The 24,620-nt window shown below is 44.1% G+C and overlaps 1 protein-coding gene across 1 annotated transcript; it reads right to left on the reverse strand.

Annotated features, from left to right (window-relative positions):
- Nucleotides 1–1,648: 1,648 nt before the first annotated feature.
- CD244 (CD244 molecule) lies at nucleotides 1,649–23,911 on the reverse strand (the record flags this gene model as incomplete). Its single annotated transcript, XM_080928602.1, has 9 exons — nucleotides 1,649–1,729; nucleotides 2,799–2,855; nucleotides 3,720–3,782; nucleotides 7,936–8,001; nucleotides 8,439–8,593; nucleotides 9,024–9,128; nucleotides 11,778–12,053; nucleotides 12,143–12,463; nucleotides 23,851–23,911. The coding sequence occupies 9 exons, from the start codon at nucleotides 23,909–23,911 to the stop codon at nucleotides 1,649–1,651; spliced, it is 1,185 nt and encodes a 394-aa protein (XP_080784728.1).
- Nucleotides 23,912–24,620: the final 709 nt, after the last annotated feature.

The following is a 24,620-nucleotide window of genomic DNA, read 5'->3' on the forward strand; positions in this document are numbered from 1 at the left end:
CTGTGTAAGAACAAGTTTTCATGTCAAATTCCCGTGATAAGTGCGGGATAAAACTCTTGAAGAACAAGACTAAGACTCTGAGCCAGGAATGGTGCTGTTTGCCTTTCATTCCAGCAGAGGCAGGAGGATCTCGGTGAGTTTGAGGTCAGCGTGGTTTGTACAGTAAGCTTTACGACAGCCAGGACAGTGAGACTCTGTCTTCAAAGAAAAAAAAAATCTAGAGCGTTGGGATGAGTCTTCTCTCAGTTCATACTTGTTGCTTTCCCGAGCTCATCCAGAGTCTTGGGCCTGCTCCTCCTGCATTGCTGAAGGAGCTCGCCCAAAGAGGACAGCATAGTGTGCAAGACTCAACTCCCTCATCTTCAGCCACCCACTATTCAAGCCCTTCCTTCAGGGTATATCATGGGGAGCACTTCTCAGGACTCTGAACTTGGATACCTATAGTGTGAGCCCTTTCTCCAGATGCATCACAGGGAGCACTTCTTGGGATTCTAGGCTTAGATAGCTATGGTTTCTGAGAGATTTCTGCAAAGACGACAAGATCAGCTGGGTGTGGCAGCACACCACACTGGCACTTGGAAGGCAGAAGCCGGTGCATCTCTGTAAGCTTGAGGCCAGACTGGTCTGGGTGGTAAATTTCAGACCAGCCAGAGCTACGCAGTGAAAAATTGTCCTGAAGAAGATAAAGATGAACACAAAGAAGTCAATGACAAGGCAGGTTTCTGTGACAGGATTTTGTAAGCCAACCATCATACTGTGGGCAACACTGGTCTTAACCACCTGCTATCAGGATGACGTACATGTTGCTTGATTCTTCTGTCCAGAGACCTGTTTGAACTGCACCATCCAATCTCACTTCTTTGCACTTTCCCTTGTGAACAACCGGCTGGAAGCAAAGATGATCAGGGTCCCCCAGCCCAGCATTGGAGAGGAGACAAGAGTCCAGCCTCCACTGGAGAACTACCAGTCAGCTCACAGTCAGATAGCATAGCTGCAAAGAGGACCTGTGCTTCCTTTTCCTCTGAGTCACCATCATCTCTCATTGTCCTTGCTTTGGAAGGTAGGCAGGGAAAAGGTCTAGAATACAGGCATCCCATAATGGTATCAAAGGTGGTGGGGTGGTGGTAGATCACATCTTAGAGAACCACAAGAAGGGAATCTCCCTGTACCTCACATTTATACAGTGCCATATAATTTTAAATTATACAGTTGACGATGAAAATAAAATAAAATGTAAATCATAGGTTATAATACAATAATATAATAATATATCATAATAGGTTATAATCAGAATGTAGCTAATACAACCTCTCTCCTCATTCCTATCCAATGTATAAGTTCGGGGAATTTTTTTTAACAACCTTGATTATACAGTGGTTTTAGAAATTGTTTTCAAGTCGTATATAATGGTACATGGCTATGATTCCAAAACATACAGGAAATACAGGAAGAAGGCTCAAAAGTTTAAGGTCATCCTTGGCTACTTAGCAAATTCAGGCCATGCCGAGCTATGTCAGATCCTATCTAAAAAGAAAAATAATAAAATATAAAACATAAACCATGAATAAACTACATCTTCTCCAGCCTAGGAGCTGGTCCACAAACACATCCAGACTCATCATCACTGACTCTGGACCAGGATGCTGAACTAGAAATAAACATCAAAGTTCTCCAGCTCTCTGCGGCTCAGCCTGGCAGGGTTGTGAGCTTTGAGCCATTGCTTTCCAACCTGCAGGAAAAAGAGAGAAATTTCAAACCTTCGCCTGGACTATCCTTAAAATAACCTTGTAGGGTGTGGTTGTCTATCCCCATGTTACACACTGATGAAGAAAGATCAGAGTGGTATAACATGTCCCTCAAGGCCAGTGATGAGTGTGAATCCATCCTCCTGTTCAATTCTGATACTGTTTCCCCATGCTTCTTTGTGGCCCCCCCGCTTGCCTTGGCCATACAGTCTCCCTTGCAACTCTTAGCATTATACCACTGTAGCGCTAAGATCTTCCCACATATCTCCATAGGCAACCACACAGCTCCTTCCTTGTGACTAAAGGTAACATTTATATTAGACCTTGGGTGTTTCGATTATACTATGAGGATAATACCTAGGGTGTGCTTTGTGCCTTAATGTCTCTGGCTCTAAACTGTAAGCACAGCAACAGGGCTGTAACTCAGTGGTAGAGTACTTGTTTAGCGCACCCAGGGTCAGGGGATCTGTACCTAGCACTGAAAAGAACAATGGAAGGGTATGGTCATGTTATACCTACCTTACAGCATGAAACGATTTATGCACAGGACACTGGCAATTTGTCTTATACCTTAGGAAAAAACCCCTAATAAATGTTAAGTCTCTCTTTCTTCCTTCCATGTAGAATTGATGGGTGTCAGTTAGCTACAGGATTCAGTGCCACTTTTGAATAACATCCTCTGCAGAAGTCTGAGATCACCCACATTCTGAAATGATTCCCAGCAAATTTCTAGTAGTAGGAAATTAGAGTTATTTACTTTCTCCTCTCTGATTCTCCTCTGTATGGCCCACATATATTCTTTAACATTAACACAGAGCCAGGGAGTGAGCTTAGGGACAGCCCTAGTTTGGCACCCACACCTCACAGACTTGAACACATATGACTTTGAGTTAGACAACCAGTCTTCTGGGACCTCAGTGTCTTCATGCAAGATCCCTAAAATCCCTGCAACTACGAGGTTGTGTGGGTGACCTTGTTATAAGTATATCCTCCTGGCTGGATCTCAGGGGTCCACAGACACTAAACCCATTGTGAAGAATTCCAGAATCTTACCTCTTCATACACGGTGCAATTTAAGGAAGGGTTCTGGTTCCTCTTCTTAGATCCAGACTAGAAATTGACGGTTAAGGGGGTTTACGTTTAGAATAAGAGATGCCTTACTCCTCCTGACTCTTATGCAAAATCCTGAAGAGAAACCCTCCACCTAGAGTCAACAGTGGTGCTTAATGGTACCCAAGAAAGCACAATTGATTCTAGCCTATGATGTGACCCCCTGAGCTAAAGTCAGAATTTAGTATCCCGCACCCACACAGTCCTCTAATCCATAAACATACATTCCTTCTGTTCACACATATAAACACTTGTTCCTCAGGTGGTCCTAACATACTACCACCTGAACCTATGCGTCATTGCAACATCCTCATCTAATGGAAACAGTTTGGGCAGATACATGTATGCCAACCTTAGCCCTGAACACAGTGGTTTTATGAATCATTAGCTATGCTTTGAATAGTATGTAGCATGTTTTATTATGGTGCATATGGTGCATGTGTGGACATGTGTGTTGTTGCAGTGTGCATGCAAGTCCCTACCTTGGAAATCTCTTCAGGAACTCTCACCAGAACCTCAGCTGTCCTAGTAACGGCTCTGGAATCCTCCTGTACAAAACCTTGCTTTTCTGTTCCTATCCTTTACCAACCACGAAAAGTCTAAGAAAATCCTATGTTCCACTGGCCTCTAGACTTCAGAACTGCTTTTTTTTCTCCAGGCAGAACTGGAAAAACATTTCTCCTCGCTAGTCCCTTAACATTCAGATATAATCATTTAACAGAAACTTCTCAGCTACACCGAAGGAAAGACGACAGTTCCCGGGGTGGGGGAGGGGTGGGGCGTATGCATGCATGCTCTGCAAACTCACACCTGCCAACACTCGAGAGCACACACATGTAAAACGCACAAAAGTAGAATCCTCACCTTCTTGGAAGGCTGGACTACTGAATATATTGTACTTTTTTCTTGTGATGTGGAATCAGAAGGCTAATAAGGAAAAAAAAACATATTTTAGAAATACAGATCGAGCCTTTTTCGCCAACTGTGCTTAAGTGAAAGCTGCGAGCTCGGTTCATCAAATGGGAGGTCTGCAAACGCCGGGAGGGACTGGCTCTGCTCCCAAAGTTACTATTTTCTTTTTTTTTTTTTTTTTTTTTTTTTTTTTTTAGGGGGTTTTTGGTAGGTTTTTTTTTTTTTTTTTTTTTTTTTGCATATTCTCTGTATTTACATTTCAAAGGTTATCCCCTTTCCCTCCACTCCCCTCTCTCCACCCCCTCCACTTCATGAAGGTGCTCCTTTGCCCAACCACCCTCTCTACTTCAGTGCCTTGGCATTCCCCTAAACTGGGAAAACAGGCCTTCACTGGACCAAAGGCCTCTTCTCCCATTGAAGTCAGACAATTCCACCCTCTCCTAAATATGCAACTGGAGCCGTGGGTCTCTCCATGTGTGCTCAACGGTTGGTGTTTTAGTCCATGGGAGTGCTGGAGGGTTTGGGTGGTTGATAATGTTGTTCTTCCCATGGGGTTGCAGACCCTTTCAGCTCCTTCAGTCCTTTCTCTAGCTCTTTTATTGGGGTCCCTGTGTTCAGTCTGATAGTTAGCTGTGAGCATCCTCAAGTGTATCTGCATAACTCTGGCAGAGCCCTGAAGAGACATCCATATCTGGCTCCTGCCAGTAAGCACTTCTTGGCATCAACAATAAATAGTGCTTGGGTTTAGTGGCTGCATATGGGGTGGATCCCCAGGTGAGACAGTCTCTGGAGGCTCTTTTCTTCAATCCCTGCTCCTCTATTTGTTCCTGCATTTCCTCCCATGAGTGTTTTGTTCTCCCTTCTAAGAAAGACTGAGGCATCCACATTCTGGCCTTCCTTTTTTTTTTTTTTTTTTTTTTTTTTTTTTTTTGAGCTTTATAAGTTCTGTGAATTGTTTCTTAGGTATTCAGAGCTTTTAGGGGGCTAGTATACGCTTATCAATGAGTACATACCATATGTGTTCTTTTGTGACTGTGTTACCTCACTCGGGATGATTGCTTCTAATTCCATTCATTTGCCTAGGAATTTCATAGAGGCATTGTTTCTAATAGCCTACTAATAGTAGTACTCCATTGTGTAAATGTACCACAATTTCTTTATCCATTCCTCTGTTGAAGGACATTCTTTCTAGCTTCTGTTTACTATAAATAAGGCTGCCATAAACATGGTGGAGCATGTGTCCTTGTTATATATTGGAGGGTCTTTTGGGTATATGCCCAGGAGTGGAATCGCTGGGTCTTCAAGTAGCACTATGTTCAATTTTCTGAGGAACCCCCAGACTAATTTCCAGAGTGGTCTTACCAGCTTGCAATCCTACCAACAATGGAGGAATGTTCCTCTTTCTCCATATCCTTGCCAGCATCTTCTGTCACCTGAGTTTTTGATGTTAACCATTCTGACTGGTGTGAGGTGGAAGCTCAGGGTTGTTTTGATTTGCATTTCCCTGATGCCTAGAGATGTTGAGGACTTCTTTAGGTGCTTCCCAGCCATTCGGTATTCCTCAGTTGAGAATTCTTTGTTTAGCTCTGTACCTCATTTTTAATAGGATTATTTTATTCTCTGGAGTCTAACTTCTTGAGTTCTTCTAGCCCTCTATCAGATGTAGGATTGGTAAAGACCCTTTCCCAATCTGTGAGTTGCCATTTTGTCCTCTTAGCCCTACAAAAATTTCGCAATTTTATGAGGTCCCATTTGTCGATTCTTGGCCTTAGAGGATACACCACTGATGTTCTATTCAGGAAAATTTCCCCTGTGCCTATGTGTTCTAAGCTATTCCCCACTTTCTCTCCTATTAGTTTTAGCATGTCTGGTTTTATGAGGAGGTCTTTGGTCCACTTGGACTTGAGCTTTGTACAGGGAGATAAGAAGGAATCGATTTACATTCTTCTGAATGCTGACTGCCAGTTGAACCAGCACCATTTGTTGAAGATGTTGTCCTTTTCCCATTGAGTGTTTTTAGCTCCTTTGTCAAAGATCCAGGGACCATAGGTGTGTGGGTACATTTCTGGGTCTTTAGTTTTATTCCATTGATCTACCATCCTGTCTCTCTACAGATTCCATGTGGTTTTTATCCGGATTGATCTGTAATACAGCTTGAGGTTAGGGATGGTGAGTCCCCCAGAAGTTCTTTTATTGTTGAGAATAGTTTTTGCTATTCTGGATTTTTTGTTATTCTAAACGAATTTGAAAATTGCTCTTTCTAACTCTATGAAATATTGAGTTAGAATTTTGATGGGAATTGCATTGAATCTGTAGATTGCTTTCGGCAAGATGGCCCCCTTTACACTATGTTGATCCTTCCAACACATGAGCATGGGAGATCTTTCCATCTTCTGAGATCTTCTTCAAGTTCCTTCTTTGGAGACTTGAAGTTCTTCTCATACAGATCTTTCGCTTGCTTGGTTAGGTATGTCATATTGTCTGTGACTCTTGTGAAGGGTGTCATTTCCCTGATTTCTTTCTCAGCCTGTTTATCCTTTGAGTAGAGGAAGGCTACTGATTTGTTTGAGTTAATTTTATATTCAGTCACTTTGCTGAAGTTTTTTTTTTTTTTTTAATCAGCTGTAGGAGTTCTCTGGTGAAATTTTTCAGGTCACTTAAGTGTACTATCATATTATCTGCAAATAGTGATATTTTGACTTTTTCCTTTCTGATTTGTATCCCTTTGACCTCCTTTTGCTGTCCCAGTGTTAGTTAGTAATGATCACCACTATTTTTTGTCACTTAGTCTATCTATATAGTTTACTTCCTAACCCTTATGTTATTCCAAATAAATAAATAAATAAACAGGAATGTTCCTTCTACCACAAACAAGTTTACAGATTCAGAAGAAAGAGGAAAAGAGGATAAAGAAGAATGAGGAGAAAAAGGAGGAGAAGAAAGAAGGAGACAACGACAACCCCAGTACACAGTAGAAGAATTCAAGCTTGAAATTTTCCAGGGTTTCCTTAACAGTTCAATGACTCCGTGTGGTAAAGTCTTCCTTCCCTGAAATATGTGTTTGTCATGGCAGGTAACCAATCAGTTCCCTGGTAAGAAGCTCCAAAGGAAGAATGGCACTCTCATTCAGCACCCAGATCAAGAGTTCTTCCTCAGATTTATTCATAGTATTCTCTCAGGAGCCCAATGTGGTTAAAGCCAGTGAATGGGAAGATATTAATCACTCTTAGGATGGATTTGTGTTCTATCAACACAACCCTTTGCCAACAGCTGAGGATTTTACTGTCCCTGGACTTGGTCCTTAAAGAGGGGAGGGGTGGAAATGGGGAAGGAGAGAAAAACAAATGAGAGATAAAGAGCAGAGATGGGGAAGAAGAGAAGGAAAGAGAGGAGGGACGGGGAGAGGAGATGGCAGGAAGAGAAAGTTTTTATCAGAAACTTTCCACTGCTGCCCAGCACCAGGCATTTTACCTTGGAAGAGAAACACCTGGCACTGGTGACCAGTGAAGTCATGTTATCCTCCAACATCACAGAATGTCTTTCTAGTTCATGCATGGACTTCTGTACTGTCGGGCATTAGAGGCATGACAGGAAGAGGAAGGATGGAGATTGAGACACTGTTTGGCTCAACTTTCTTACTACTCAGGTATGTGGCCTTGAACACATCAGTAAACCTGAGTCTTGGTTTCCTTGTTTGTACATACCATACGACAGCCAAGTGAGATTTATTAAGAAAACAGCCCAAAAAGAAAAGAAAAAGAAAAAGAAAAAGCAAACAGCCATTACTGTTAAATCTAAATAAGATTTTTTTAAAAGATCACTCTACATCTATTCTTTCCTTAATAGAGATAATGATTAATGGTACCATTAAGATAATCAGTACAAGGACTCCAGTTCTTTGAATCAGAGAAAAAATAAAAACTGAATTCTGTAACAAAGGTCTAGACAACCTGGTATAGACTTCTGCTAGGTTTAAAAGAATGAAAATTCACTGTCAAGACGCTCTGAGTGTACTGATCATTTCAAACAATTTGCTAAAGCACCAATGGCTGAGTTCTGGGCCCCGGGGAACACCAGTGTCTCATTCTCCGTTCAGTGGTGTGTTGTAAGTGAGGCTTACGAAGTTTTGTAGACTAGAATGGGATGGGCCAAAGAGGCTGGAGCGTACCTTGCACTGGATCATAGAGTACATGGAGCCTTTATCTCCAGGGGATTTCTGCTCTGGCATCTGCTGCTGCACAGAAAAGAGTAAAGGGACATAAAATAATCTCTGTCTAGGCTGGGGCTGAGCAGTGAGAGACATCACAAAAGAAAGGGTCTCCAGGAGGAGAGGGGTGTGAAACTGGGAGAGCCTCATTATCAAACAACCCGGAATGAAAAGATGGGAAGAAGATGGTTGGCAGTGGACCAGCAACAAGGAACAACCCAGGAACCAACAACCTGTCAGAGTCCCTGTCTCTTCCTTCCCTTGAGTAGCATGGACCTTCCTTCCTCTGCCCTTTGCTATTGATTTCTTCTGAGTTCCACCCCGTGGCAGATTGAGTACAGCACCATGATGCCCCTCTGCCTCTCCATTTTCTCTACTCTGTTTCTTTCCCCCCTTTTCTCTTTAGGCAGAGCCAGGAAACTGATGAAGAGAAAAAATAAATATTGAAGAAAGCTGAAGATCACCTCCAAAAGACACCCATTCACTTTTCCTTGTCCCCGCTCATCTTCCAGGACAGCTGAGGAAGATCCAGGGGCCCTAAAATGTCCTTGTTGATCCCTGCTGGCTGATGAGTTCTTGACGTATTCATATATTGTCAAAGGTTCCTTAGCGCTGGACTCTGGGTGAGGAAGACAATAAAGACCAGAACTTCAGAAACCTTCAGAAGGTTCCCTGTCCAGGATTCTACCTCACAAATCACACCTCTACTGAAGATGGTCGGGAATCTTTAAAATGGCTCTAGAAAACAGGCAGGTTAATGTTCTTGCCAGAATATATAAAGAGCACAACAGAACAGGACCTATATCCTCCACCAAGCTAAGAAATCACCAGCCAAACCCAGCACCTTAGATAAATCACCATACTGGAGAACATGCTGTAAATATCCATGAGCCACCACAGACTTTGGTTGCCCTCCCCAACCTGTATTTACACAGATCCCAACACCTCTCCCAGAAAAAGAAGAGGCTGAGTTTAGAGTATACCCCATGGACAACCCACTACACCTGATACCTCAAGCAACAGCATCCCGTCAGGAGCCTTCTACTTACGTGACTGCTTTCTCTTCTTATTCCACACGCAGAAGCAAATGATGGCCCCAAGAAATAATGTAACTAGAATACTGATGATCACCGCAATGGTCAAAAATCTGAATTCTGAGGGACACAGAAGGTAGGAAGACTGAGCACCCACTGCCCCATACATTAGCTTCAGGAACTATCCTAAACCCACTGTCCTCTCTCATGTGGCCTGTCTCCTCCCATCCTAGGGTTTCACCACCCTTGTCACTCCTCGTTTGGGCGACGGACTGATCCAGCTTATAAGTTCCAGAAGACTAGTGCTATTTACTTACCTCACCTGAAAAAGCGTGATGTTTCCTGGTTCTAAGAGCTAATTACATGATTTACCTGTAAAACATCTGGTACCACAACTGTTACATCAATCTACTGTTCTAACTCAGCACATACTCGCCACAGACCTACTACTACAAGCCTTCCATTTTTTCCTTCCTGGTTCTTTCTCATTTGAACTGCTACATTCACCATCTGTGTTACATATGGTTGCTGATCTGAAATCCAACCAACAAGAAGAGAACGGCAAAGAATTTTCTATTCCAGGTGTCCACTAATGAGTTTTTCATAAACATTATCTCATTTGATCTTAGCAGCAATCCTATGAGGTACCTCTGATTATTGCTCCTATTTACCTAACAGAGCAATGGAAACTCAGAAACGAATCAGTCTGCCTGGGAGCAAAGAGTTACAGAAATAATGAAGCAGTGATGACAGAGGCCCCTAAACCAGCATTCCTGTTCTAACACCTTCCCTCATTCTTGTTTGATCATTTGCTGCCCACGAAGAACTTAGTTTTGTTGCCCCACCCCTTGAGAAAGAGTTCTGAAATAATAGGGTTGAACCAGTTCTGGATAATGCACAATGGGGAACTGGTCCTGAACAGAGATTCTTCACAGTTTATATAGGTTCTAACTATAAGACTGCATTTTTACACATGCCTTAAACTGCAAACCTCTTTTAGGTCCCAGAAACTTGAAACAATTAAACACGTTCTACAGAGACGGAAACTGCAAGTTTGGTTCTTTGGGGGCATATCTGATGAAAAGATATATTTTTAGGTATCTTGAGATAGGCCAGAGATGCTACTTTTCCAGGGCAGCTATTAACCACAGTCACCTTGCCTGTCTGGCAGAAGTGTGCTTTTCCTGATAAAAGGCAGAGAAGAGCAGCTCTCAGTGAGGATCATCTTCTCCAAGCCTCCCAGCATAGGCATGTTCTTCATATGGGAAAGGAACCTAATGCGCAGCTGTAAGAGGCCAGCATCATCTCCTTTGAACTTCCCAGTGAAGGGACACTTCCACTGCATTCCACTGCATGCTCCTTGGTGTAACTTAATGTTTTCAAGCAAATGTCTTGGCAGGGAGAGTCTTTATAATGTTAGCTTATTGCTTTCATTTACTCCTTCTGTGTCTACACTTTGAGTTAATCATGCTCAGGTCTGTAATTCCACAGAGAGATCCCAGCTCAGGATTCCTACAGGAGGGACTCCTGGTTCTCTTAGCAGCAAGGGTCTGGAAGGTAAGAACTGGGTGTTTTGCTCTGGCTGCTTGCTCAGAATTTGGCAACTACATTCTGCCACTGAAGTAAGGAAGTTCAGAGACACAGGCCATTGGGTGGAATAGTGGCTCAGGACACTCTCATGATGAAGCTGTACTTCCTAGCCAGCTCTACCCACAACCATGCCAGTTTCCTTCTGCCTAAAGTGACTGAGGGTAGACCTGCATCCAGAGGCCAGGCCTGAACGCAGCACATAGAATGCTTCACGTCCAATCCTGTGAGAACCAAGGGTGTTCCAGGAAAAGCTTCTGAGGACCTATCCCTTCTGCTTTGGCCGTGTTTTTCTTCTCTAAGAAAGGGGAGCTGTACCTGACCATAAGAAAATACACTTCATGAAGCTAAACTTAGCATGGTAGGAACCCGAGCCCAAAGTAAAGAGCTATGCACATTTTCTGCTACAAATACAAGGATAGAGACTCTGAAGGTTGGGATGGGTAGGGTAGGCTGGGTTGGGTTTGATGAAATGGGTTAGATGGATACGATGGGTTGGGTAGGTTGGGTTAGGTTGGGTTGAGTTGGGTTGGGTTAGGTGGGTAAGATTGGGTTGAGTAGGCTGAGTATGTGGGGTTGGGTTTGGTGAAATGAGTTAGATGGGCAGAGTTAGGGTGAGTAGGCTTGGTAGGTTGAGTGGGGTGAGGTCTGTGAAGTAGAATAGATGAGTTAGGTTGGGTTGGATTTGAACTAGATTGGTTTTTCCTATAAGTGCCATGCTGATGATAACACATTAAGCCTTTTTCTAATAAAAAGTGGTACAACCTTAACTCAGGTAACTCAAAATAAGCAATAAATGTAGGACTTTGCTAAATACCTTGGCATTTTCCTGCTGCCCCCACTGACAAGGTACAGTTATTACCTCCCAGGGAACTCTGCAGCTCAAGATAAGACTGGAGAAACTGGGTCTCCACTCTCTCAAATTAGGAAGACAATGTTCAGGGCATCACAACAGTCACTAAACAACGAGGTATTCCCTGTAAGAAAGGAAACTACTATTTCCAATAAAAGAAGATGATGGAAGTCCCCCCAGGCTAAGACAGACCTGTGCCCCTGAGAGGCCAGGCACATGCTGAGAAAAGGCCCAAGGCACTTGGCCAGAAGGCCGTGTGACCTCATACCTGGGTCTCATGTGAATCTGGTTGTGGGATCCCTGCTGTGGGTCAAAGTGCCCCCACTTACTCGGAGCGACATTCTGGCAGCTGTGGGTGAAGGTCAGGGTGTGGTTTGCCCAGCTGGCTTTGTTGCTAACGTTGCAGGTGTATGTGTGCAGGCTGCTGGCCTCTGTCTGGTTCTCCCAATGGGTACTGTTCCTTTGATTCGAGATCAGCGTGCTCCCTCTGTACAGAGCATAGCTCACATTATCATCCTTGGGCACCGAGCAGGACAAAGACAGTTGACAAGTTCCATTAGCCCAGGGATTCCACTGGACCTTCAGGTGAGGTGTCTCAACGTGATCTGGAAGCAGAGGTTCTGGTCAGAGAGTTCTAGAAATACAAGTTCTACAGGGATCAGAGGGGGCAGAGTGGACAGTGCTTAAAACTCACCAAATATAACAATATGGAAGTCCTTAGCGCACACTTTTCCACTTGGGTTGGTGATCTCCAGCCTGTAGTGACCACTGTCACTCAGCTTAGCTGACTTGATACTAAGAGTAAAATCCTCAGAATCAAAACCATAGATATCACTAGAAGTCACAGCGAGCTTTCGGGAATCAGAACTATTCCATCTCAGGATTTCATGAAATTTTGAGTCCTGTTGTGCCTTTCTCCATTCAACAATAACTCTTTCCATTTGTATGTTGGAAGGCCGCATCCAGACAAGCTTTCCCGAGACACCAACCACTTCTTCAGAAGAATGTGAGCAATCTAGAAAAGAAAACCTTGTCTGAAGGTATCTGAACACGTATAAGACCTTAGCAGTGCAGGAAGCTGCCTGTCACTTCCTTAAGCTGGAGCAAATATGAGAGGAAGCCCAGGCACCCTATGTTTCTCCTTGACCCCGGGCTCCACCCCTCTAGTTGGAAGGAACTCACAGACCAACAATGACAGCTAAAATGTCTTTTGAAGATTCATTTTTTTAAATATGTATGTGCATGTATGTCTGTGTATTGGTTTGTACAAGTAAGGACAGTGCCCAGGAGGCCAGCAGAGGGCACCGGATTCCTTAGAGTTGGTGTTGAGTGACAGTTGTGAGCTGTCCTACATGACAGCTAAGCACTGAACTCAGGTTGTCTAGATGAGCAGTGTGCTCTCTGAACATCTCTCTCACCCCAAACTACAATCTCCTGATTCTACATGACAGACAAGTTTCAAATGTGTTACCAGAACTTAACTTCACAAGAACCCCATGAAGGTCTTATCCTCATTTTTATAAGTAAGGAATTGAGTTAGAAAATACTTAAGTAGTAGCTGGAGAGATTGTTCAATGGTTAGAGAACTGGCTGCTCTTTCAGAGGACCTGGGTTCAATTCCCAGCACCTACACAGCAGCATATACCTGTCTGTAATTCCAGTTCCAGGGAATCCAACATCCTCACACAGACATATTCAAGGCAAAACACCAATGAACATAAAATAAAATAGATTATATATATTTAAATATATATATTTAAAAAGAAAATATTAAGTAAATAACCCCAGCTACACAGTAAAATGATGAGCAACTGATCTGGCTTTAGAGGGAGATTTTGGTTCAGCTTTCTTTCTTATATAATTTACTGTAGAGTATATGTGCGCGTGTGTGCAGGTAGGTGGACAAACTTGTGCATGTGGAGACCAGAGGTGAATGTTAAGAGTCCTTGTCATTCTTCACGTTATGTGTATGTGTTGTTGGGGTGGGGGGCACACTCAGTCTCTAGCACACATGAAAGCCAGAGAACTTCCAGAAATTGATTCTCTCCTTCCACCTTTTTGAGGCAGGGTTTCTCCTGTCCTTTCTCCTACTCTACATACTCCAGGCTAGTCCGTGAGCTTCCAGATAATTCTCATGTCCCTGCCTCCCATTTCTCCTTAGGAGTACTAGTAGTACTACAGAGGCTAGCTACCGCATGGGGTTGTGTGTGTGTGTGTGTGTGTGTGTGTGTGTGTGTGTGTGTGTGTGTGTGTGTTTTCCAGGGATCAAACTCAGGTTGTTAGAATGATGCATCAAGGATTTTGACCTACTGAGCCTGCTTTCTGGCCCTCTGCCTTATTTTTGGAAACAAGATCTCTCACTGAACCTGAACTGCTTTGGTTGATCTAGGATCACTTTTTAACAGGTGCTGGGGATTTGAACTCAGGACTTCTTGCTTTCAGACCAAGTGCTATTATTATCCATCAAGCTTTCTTTTTGGATTTTGAGACAGGATCTCACTAAGTAGCCCAGGCTGGCCATGAACTCACTATCTGACTGAGTAGCTGGAGTGAGAAACATGTCCCCCCATGTTTAGTCCCCAGAGGATAATTTTATAACCACCAGTGTTATAAACACGTTACTGGTGTGACTCTCTCCATTATAATTTGGCTGTCAAGTTTCCCCCCAAATGTTTGTATGCTGTGGGATTGGTCTTCAGCGGATGACATCATTGAGAGGTGGTTGGCTCATGGGCACTAATTGAGAGGTGGTTGGCTCATGGGCACAGATGAAGATCTGTCAACTACACAAAGATAGGGCTTGGTCAGCGGGTCACTAAGGACACATCTCCCAAGGCTCCGTCTTTCCTGTCTCTCTGCTGCCCAGCTGCTAGAAGGTGAGCACCTTTGCTTTGTCAGATCCTCCTACCGAGACATTCTGCTCCATCACACCCTCCCCCCCCCCAGCACAGGAGTACGCCAACCACTGACTAACAAATAAGGCTGGAGCTATTACCTAGCATGCACGAGGCCCTAGATTCAATCCTCGGCACTACTTAAATAGGCCAAAAGTAAATTTTCCGCATCTTAAATGTGTTCCTCCAGGTATTTGTCACAGTGGCAAAAGAAAGTCTTACTCCCAAAATACTGAGGAAGCATACATGGCCAACAGTGGCTGCCAGAAACCCTGAACAGTCGAACCCAATAAAAACAATGCTGAATTCATAGCCTGTCTTGTGCTCTGAAATAGAGCTGGACTCACAGTCCTCTCAAAACACACTGCACTGTGGGCGGTGCTCACTAATGCTTACTTATTGTTTTAGGAAGCAGACAGACTCTGCTAGAGTACTCACTAAAATTTTCAAACTGTGTCTTCCAGGTATATGTCTGCAGTTCCCTCCCTAGGGGTCAAGATGTGATTTAATTACGACAGTGGTGGTAGACCGTAACACAGCAGTGATAAACTATAACATAGCAGTAGGCTTTAGATAGCTACCTCAGGGCAGCCCAGAGCATTAAGTGATGACATTTGGTAAGGAAGCCATGTGGTGCCACCCAGAGGCTGAAGACAACAAACATGACAGAGAGACTACAGTGTGGAGGAGCAAGGGGTCAGAGAGTAAAGTAAGAGAGAGAAGGTGACACACGTGTGACTACCACCAAGCCAATACCCACCCACGGACTGAGTTACCAGAACTACCTTAGTCTAAGAGGCTGAATGGTTCACCTCTCTCTTGTAACTTCAGGTAGCAGGGCGGGAAATAAACTTCCAATAGCTGGGGGAGGTGGTGGGCTTTTCTTAGAGCTCAGTGACAGACCTGTCATGGTAACAGCCAGAACTGAGGAGAAACTGCACACTCAGGACAGAGTGCACACACACAGGCCCTGCATCAGAGGAAGACCTAGGCACTGATGGGCCAGATGTGTGTCTGAGCTCACATCGCCTCCAGCTGTGGCATGGTCCTCACGCAGCCCTGAATCCGTGAAACTCAAGCATGACCCCAGTTAGCTCTCACAGACTGACTTCACCTAAACAACCTGACACAGGGCAAAGGCTTTGCCAGTTTCTCATGGGTTTTTAACATGGTCTAGTTCATGTTAAGCAATACACATTCACTCAGAACTTGGCTCAGTCAGGACTTCAGGCTCCCTATACCACAACATTACATAAAATTGCACCCCAGTATTCTAGAGGTTGTGGCTGGGAATCAGGAATTCAAGGTTGGCTTTGGTTACATAACAAGTTTGAGGCTAGCCTCAGACACGTGAGATATTGTCTGAGAGAGAGAGAGAGAGAGAGAGAGAGAGAGAGAGAGAGAGAGAGAGAGAGAGAGAGAGAGAGAATGTGAAGAAAGAAACACGCACACCTTAAGGACTTAGCATCACCTAGAAATGAAAGGTTAGAACAAAATTTTCCATGAAAATATAATCATGAAAATAGTAGCCACCCTTCTATCAAGAAAGCAAACCTTAAGTAACTACCAAAAATAAAATCTTTGGGATAAATATAATTAAAGAAGTGAAGACCTCCTTAAGGAAATTTACAAAACATAATGGAAGATGTTGGAAAGGACAAAAGAACAGAAAGACATACCACACCCTTGGATTTGAAGAATCATTATTATTAATAATTAATGCAAGCCATATCAAAATATCACTGATTTTCTCCACAGAAATAGAAAGAAATATGAGTGCATACACACACACACACACACACACACACACACACACACACACACACGTGTTGTGTGGGCATATGAATGCAGTTACGTGCAGAAGCCAGCAGAGGGCAACAGGTTTCCTTTTTGTGCTGGGCGTTGCTCTAGGACGAGGGATTTCCTGAAGTCAACCCCTTAATATTCAGGGCCCAAGAACTGGTTGTCGGGAAGGAGCTTGTGCTATGCGTCATTTAGCAGCATCCCTGGCCTCTGCCCACTAGATGCCAGTGGTATCCTAGCCTCAGTCATGACGAACGAAAATGTCTTTAGACATTGCCCAGTGACCCCTGAGGGAAAACTGTCCTCAGTTAGAAGCACTATCCGGGCTTTGGGGTCTAACATGAGGAAGAAAGTCAAGATCTCTTCCCCCACCCCCACTCCCACCCCACCCTGCCCCCATAAAGCTCACATTTCAGTTAGTGTGCATGCTGTAAACAAACAGAAAATGAAAACAAGGCTTCTCAGAGATACCCTTAGCCATGATTGCACATTTTAAAAAAGAAGGAGGAAGCATTTTAATTTAAAAGGTGACACCAGAGTGCCTGGAGTAGCGTGAGCATTTCTTGAGATTCCTGGTCTGGGAAAACCTCCATGTTAGCATGTGCCTGCCTGACTGGAAAGTGAGAAATCAGAAAGCCCTCTCCCAAGGGAGGGGCTATCAGAACAACATTTCCAGAACACGAATCAATGAGTTTAAAACCTCTCAATGAGTTTAAAACCTCTCGGGCAAAGGACCCAAGCAGAGGGCATGAACCTATTGCAGACTTTTTTTTTTCAATGTTGGGAATTAAACCCCAGTCCTCATAGTGGGAGGGAGGGAGGGAGGGCAAGCTCTCCGCCCCCATGCAGAACACCAAAGATAAAATAACCAGGACCAGTGAGACATCCGATCATGTGATTGGTAAAGAAGAACCGCGGTGGTAAAGAAGAACCGCGGCGTTACTCTGTACGCTGTGGAAGGGAGGAGGGGAGGAAACAGATAACACTGTGGAGACTAATCTGAGTGGGTTGGAGGAGGGCTTTTGATTGGTGGATACACAGGAAGATAGATGTGCTCCTCTCCCATAACAGGTGATGAAGGGAATGATCTGAGACCCCCAGGACTGATAACTGATCAGCAATATCAGCTACATGAAGAGCCAAGAGGTCCACTCAAAGAGAAACTGTGTCCGTGACGTCCAGTTCATCGGCCTGGTGCCGAGCTGAAAGCTTTGTGAGCCAAACTCCATCCCACATAAGGCTGTGACGATGGATCCCGGGTGTTTTACAGGACAGAGGCCAAGAGCAGCCAGCAGTGCCAATTCTAAAGACACTGAGCAAAGAACCTGATACACTTGCCACGGAATCAAAATCCACAGGGCAGGGTGGGATTTTAAATAAGAGATAAAACCCTGATCAACAAAACGGGGAGCAATTAAAACAGAAGACTGTAAAAGGAGTGGCCGAAAGACTCGACCGTCCAGCGTCCGGTGCATGGATGCTTCTTACTTGCTCAAAGACGAAGTCAGAAGCTCAGCCACTGGGCACACCAGCAAGGGTGTCTGGGCTGCTTGGTGCTGGCTGTTATGATTGGTTGTCTCCCTACACCTGTAGGTAATATTTCATTTCTCATTTTAAGAATGGGGTTATTGGTAGCCGGAGAGATGGCTCAGAGGTTAAGAGCACTGATGGCTCCTCCAGAGGCCCTGAGTTCAATTCCCAGCACCCACTTAGTAGTTCATAACCATCTATAATGAGATGAAGCATACACATAGGCAGGACACTGTATACACAATAAATAAATCTAAAAAATATATCTTTTTAAAAAGGAAAAGAATAGAGTTATTAGGAGCATTGGGTCATGGTTTACTTAGAGTTACCATTGCTGTGACAAACACCATGACCAAAAGCAGAGGGAAGGGTTTATTTCACTCCACCGTTTCATAATAATAGTCCATTATCAAAGGCACTGAGGGCAGGAACTCAAGCAGGGATGTATCCCAGGCACAGGAACTGATGCAGAGGCTATAAGGGTGCTGCTTACTGGCTTGTTTCAAATGGCCTGTCCAGCCTGCTTTCTTATAGAACCAAGGACCACCAGCCCAGGGATGGTACCACCCACAATGGGCTGGGACCTCCCAGATCCATCACTAATTAAGAAAATGCCTCACAAGCTTGCCTACAGCTGGATCTTATAGGGCATTTTACCATTGGAGGCTCCCTCCTCTCTGATGACTCTAGCTTTGTCAAACTGACATAAAAGTAGCCAACACAACTGACCCTTGTCAACTTTACAAATAAGCACATTACTTTTCAGTTAGAATCTTTCTCATTTATCCCCATGGTGGTAAATTAATATTAGCATCACAGTAATTAGTGTTATAATATTAGTATCATAATAAATTTAAATAAAGGTCTCACCATCCTTACAAATTCAAGTACATTAAAAGTTCACTCTTTGGGCAGAGAGATGGCTTAGTGGTTAAGAGCACTGACTGCTCTTCCAGAGGTCCTGCGTTCAATTCCCAGCAACCACATGGTGGCTCACAACCATCTATAATGGGATCTGATGTCCTCTACTGGTGTGGTCTGAAGACAGCTACGGTGTACTTATATAACTAAAATAACTAGATCTTTTTTTTTTTTTTTAAGTTCACTCTCTTTAAAAAATTCAATCTCTCTAAAAAATCCAAAATCTCTTTTAAAGGTTCCATCTTTCAGCTCTGGGCTCCTAAAAACATTTTAAATGAAGTTAAATACTTTCTCCAGGAGTAAAGAATCTGAGCACGGTCACAATCCAAAGAAGCAAAGCCAACCTCCAACAGCATAGATAACTCAATGTCCAATTATCTGGGATCCACTCACAGTCTTCTGGGCTCCTCCAAGGGTCTGGGTCACTTCTCCAGCTCTGCCCTCTGCAGCACACAGCTTGTCTTCCAGGCTCTGGCTGATGCCACTCCTACTGCTGCCATTCTTGGTGATCATCCAACGGCACTGCCATCTCCAAAGCTCCTGGCATCTCTCACTACAACTGGGCTGCACTTTCACGAAACGCTAGCCACACTGTGCCGAGCCTCCGTTGCTCCATATTAGCCCCTCGTGCCTTCAAAAACCAGTACCAGCTGGTGACTCCTACACTACCAAGCTTGACTACCAGAACAAGGTACAACCTCTGCTGCTTCAGCCAGTGCGGGTCAGGACATAAAGGTACGATGATGTTGGCGCACAGAAGAGTGTGTCTCCATCTGCACCCGTGGCTGCTCAGAGCAAATGGTTTGACACCGCTATGAGAAGAAAACCTCAGGGTCAGCCTAGTGGATGGAGAAAGGAGAAAGGAAGAGGGCATTCCAGGCAAAGCAGCAGCAGGGGCCGGGTGCCCACACTGGAATAGTAAGGACTGTGGCAGAGTTTTCTCCGACGTGTTTGGAAACTGGAGTGACGAACATGAGCTTAATTTTTAGGCGTCTCGGGAAACTGGAAGAGGTAATACAAATATCTAAGGATAAAAACCTAAACATTTACAGTACAGCCAATAATAATAAGCAAACTACTGGGTAGCCAACAGCAGATCGGGGCAGAGGCCTACAGAGAACACAGTTCACTATCACACGGTTAAATACGGACCATACAGAAGAAGCAGTATCCTTAACTACACTGTTGGTTCTTTAAAGGGTGGGGCCTGGTGGTGACTGCACACATCGCTAACCCCAGGACTCGGGAGCGGAGGAAGAAGTAGGTGGATCTCTGAGTTCAAGGCCAACCTGGTCTACAGAGTGAGTTTCCAGGACAGCCAGGGCTACGCAGAGAAACCCTGTCTCGGAAAACAAATAAAATATTAATAAATAAATAAATAACCCTTATTAATCTATGGTAGCCCTTATTAATGCTACACAGTACTGGGGGCACGTGGTAAATTATACCACCATATTTTATTTTTAGGTAAATAAACCAAAGTTCAAAGTCATCCTCAGACACTTAGCAACTTTGAGATCAGCCTGACCTGGTAAGACCCTGTCTAAAGGGTGGGAAGTTTGGGCAGACCCCCAGATGTCATGACAGTTGTTGGTTTGGGTTTTTCAGATGGACGAAAACTTAACTAAGAGTGGGAAGCTAGTACTGGCTAAAAACAGAACATTTGAGAGGCAGTAACCACACTGTCCCCAAGTGACTGTGTGCAGGAGCAGACAAGGTAGGAGACACTGGGAAATTGTGGGTAGGATCGAAAAATAAAAATTCCTAACCATGCTTCCATTTTCTAAAGGTTTTCAGACATCAGCAGCTGAACAGCAACCTTGAAAAGAGGATTACCATCTATAGTTCCACCTCTGGGAGGATAAAGACACTGCAGACGGGGGCAGTGGGGGGACAGGACTCCCAGAGGGATGTGGGCCCAGGTCCCACCAACAGCTAAGAAGCTATTCGTGTGTGTGTGTGTGTGTGTGTGTGTGTGTGTGTGTGTGTGTGTGTTATTTTCTCAAGAGAGAAAAATGTGAAGTTAGGTGGGTATGTTGGCAAATACGGGAGAATCTGGGAGGAGTTGGGAAAGAACATGATCAAAATATATTGTATGAAATTCTCAAAGACTAAATTAATGTTTCCGAAGGGAAAAAGGAAGTCGGCTGAGCTCAGAGGCTATGAATCTAGGCCTGTTTTTTGTTTGTTTTTATTTTGGTTTTTTTGGTTGGTTGTTTTTTGCTGCGTTTTCTCCTTCGGGTTCCCACCGTCCAGTGGAAGGAGAAAGGCAGTTGAGTTGGAGTACATTTCGTGCAGGAACATAACAGCTGAGGCCTCAGTAGATAGGAGGAAAGACAGGAAATGTGAGAGACAGAAAACCCTAGTTCCCATCCCAGGAACTGCTAATATGAAAAGATAACGAGGGAAAGGAAGAATAACTTCCCAAGTTCTTACACTTGGGAGTGAGAAAGGGAGCGAGACCACAGTGAACAGAAGATTGTCAGTTCAGAAGGGAGTGTCCATTGCCAGTGTCCGTGGTCAGGGACGCCATGGCCAAGGCTGCTGCTGCTGCTGCTGCTCACAGCCTTCTGGGCTCTTTTCCGGTGGTTAAGAACAGATGGGGTGATATTTAGTCTACAGGAGAACGGGGGCGATTTGGTGGACTGTACGGCAGCTTGGGGAAGTGGGGACAGTTGATAAAGTCCATTACAGCTCGGTGGGGCGAGCACCAAGGAGAAAGAGGAATGTGGTCTGGGGCTCACCTGTGCTGCCGCCCCACCTCCATCAGAGTCAGCTCCACTTCCCCACCTAGACTTAACTGCTCACCGGAAGCTGGAGGCCTGAGTCTCTGAGAGTGGGCCAGGGGAAAGTCTCTAATGGCTAAGGCTAGGTGTGGAAACAGAGGTGGGTGGAGGGGTTGGGGGGGTGGAGTGGGGGTGGGAATGGGGTTGGGAGGAGGAATGGAGTGGGGGTATAATTCCACCAGCCTGCAAAAGGATGTTGAGGTTTTGGGTTTTTGTTGTTTTTTGTTTTGTTTTTTTGTTTTTTGTTTTTTTTTTAATCGTTGGGCTTCTGTAACAAGGTTAGAGGAGGGACGATAGATTTGGTCAATGCTGGGAAGTGAACAGAGCTCTGGGCAGGACCAGCCAAGGCAAACTCACCACAGCCCACTTCCTCCTGACTGGCCACAGCCTCTCCTCTCCACAGGCAAGTTGATTGTCCCTGTCTGTCAAACTGACCCAGCTATATTCCTATTCCCAGTCCACTGTGCCTCTCACTAAGACTCTTGCTTTTCTTGCTTTTACTTAGGCCATTTCTGTGCCCGGATTGGTTCACTTTATTCGGTTTTCTCAGGTCTTACCACTGTAAGCCTCCCCTGTTTCCCCGCCTAGAAGAACCCAGCATTCTCTCAGTTTCCTGTCAGTGTACCTTAACTGTCAGTGCCAGGGTCTCTTCTGCCTTCCCTTGGAGTTAGAATTGTACACACCTAGTTTTCTGACAAGAAGATTTTCATGGGTAAAACCCAGGGGTGGGGATATAGTTTACTTAGTAGGACCCTTGCCTCCCATGACCAAAGCTCTGTCTTTCAGGCCAGCCTGGGATTCAATCTTAAACACATGTTTTTAATATATTATATAAATATATAATATATTATAAATATATATTTATTATATTATTGTACTATTATAATATTGTATATATAATATTATAATATATATTATATATATTATAATATTATATATATTATTATAATATATATTATATATATATATATATATATAGAGAGAGAGAGAGAGAGAGAGAGAGAGAGAGAGGGAGGGAGGGAGCACCTTCATGGAGGCAATGAGAGGGGAAGAGGGGATGGAGTGGGGGAAAGGAGGTAACATCTGAAATGTAAATACAGAGAATATCCAATTTTTTAAAAGTCTGAACATAAAAAACTAGGAGAATGGTATTAAATTAATAATAAAAGATTTCTATAATGAAGAAATATATATATATATATATATCAACCTCAGCTTCAACCGTTTCCTTGCAAAATTTTGCCTAGTTCTCATAACATAGTAAGGACATCATAAATCTGTTTAATTAATTCAACTCTATGCTCTACTTTAAGGATTTCATGCATAATAGCAAAGAAGTTATAAAGCCACAGGCCCCCTTGGCTTGACCTTTTGCTTTGTGGGTTCTACATCATTGTAATTTCATTTCCTGTTCACAGGCCCTCAGAACAAAACACCAGTTGCCTTGAGGCAACTTGAAATCCCATGCTCAGGTGTTCCTGAGCACAGTTCAACAACACCTACTAAGAACATAGACACTTAACTCCCAGGATTTGACCTTGAAAGTGTACTGTTGCATGTCTGGAAAGCATTATTATAAAACCGTGTTAAAGGTCCAAATGTGCACCTGTAACAGAATGAGCAGAGAATGGCATAACTCTGGATGGAAGAGTATTATCTCACCCAGACCCTCGGCTCTCAGGGACTCAAGATCCCAGTCAAGAGATGAGCTACCTGGGCGTGGAAAGGACCCACGGCTTTTTTCCAGCCCACTCTCCAATCTATCACATGGCAAAGCTAGAATAAAAACAGAAAAATGGCGACGATAAAAAAAGAGAGAGAGAAAAGAAAAAGAGAGGGAGAGGGAGAGAAAGAGGACCCGAGGCACCCAGGGACTCACAATTCACAGTCAAGAGACAAGCATGGGAGATCTTTCCATCTTCTGAGATCTTCGATTTCTTTCATACAGATCTTTCACTTGTTTGATTAGAGTCACACCAAGGTATTTTATATTCTTTGTGACTATTGTGCCGGGTGTCATTCCCCTAATTTCTTGCTCAGCCTGCTTATCCTTCTAGTAAAGGGAGGCTACTAATTTGTTGGAGTTCATTAATTTTATATCCAGCCAGTTTGCTAAAGTTATTTATCAGGTTTAGGAATTCTCTGGTGGGATTTTTGGAGTCACTTAAGTATACTATCATATCATCTGCAAATAGTGATATCTTGACTTCCTCCTTTCTACTTTGTATCCCTTTGACCTCCTTTAGTTGTCTAATTGCTTTCTACACTTTTCACAAAGATTACTCAAGCACTTTACAATGGCATAAGGGACCTGGACCACCTTCTCTAATTTCCCCTCTTGCTCCCTGTGTTCCAGGTAACCATGGAGACCACATCATCAGAGGCTCTGAGTTCTGATCTCCCTCTCAAACTCAGATACCCATGAGTCTATGCCAGGCCCCATCTCACATCAACACAAGAATCCTTACCTTGGCCCTGGTGAGCCCTGAGGAGCAGGAAGAGTGTCAACAGAACAGCTTGCCCCAACATCCCCACAGGACAGAGCAGGCTAAGGGGCCCGTGCTGTCTCCAGGTGCTCGGATGTTAATGTGCTCTGCAGCTAACAGTGGGCAGGACACAGCAAACTACCTCCCTGCCTGTCCAGCCACAGTTTCCTCAACTCAAGGCTGTTCACTTCTGCTGTGCACACTGACAAGGCCACTGAGAAGCCTCAGTCCCTCCGCTTGGGTTCCCACAAGCTAAGCTGCCTCCAGTGGGTGGGTACTCTCTCGAAGTGCACAGTGACTCACAAAACCAGTTGCAAAATCTCAGCCCTTTGTCTTCCTCAGCCTGGTGTTTAATCTTCCATGGCACCCCCAGACTAGAGAAAACCCAACAGTCATTATTCCAGACTGCCCCAAACCTTCCACCCTGTGGAAGCAAAAGTTTGAAGGAACTTAGAGGTAGGGTGGGCTGAGAAGAAGAACCCTGAGTACGTGGGTATAATGCTGAAGGGGAAGAGTGTATGGGGTGATTAAGGAAGAGACATAAAATTTAAATGTTAAGGCGCTGAGGTGGGACAGGGTGGTCAGGAGAGGGAGCACCTTCATGGAGGCAAGGGTAGGGGGAGGGGAGACCATTTGAAATGCAAAATCAGAGAATATCCAATTTTTAAAAAAGGAAAAAACTAATTTTAAAAGTTTTTGAAGTACAAAAAAAAAAAAGAAAGAAAGAAAAGAAACTTAGACTTACTGGGAAA

The sequence above is a fragment of the Micromys minutus genome (assembly GCF_963924665.1).
Source record: "Micromys minutus genome assembly, chromosome: 1".
In the NCBI taxonomy this organism is placed as follows: Eukaryota; Metazoa; Chordata; class Mammalia; order Rodentia; family Muridae; genus Micromys; species Micromys minutus.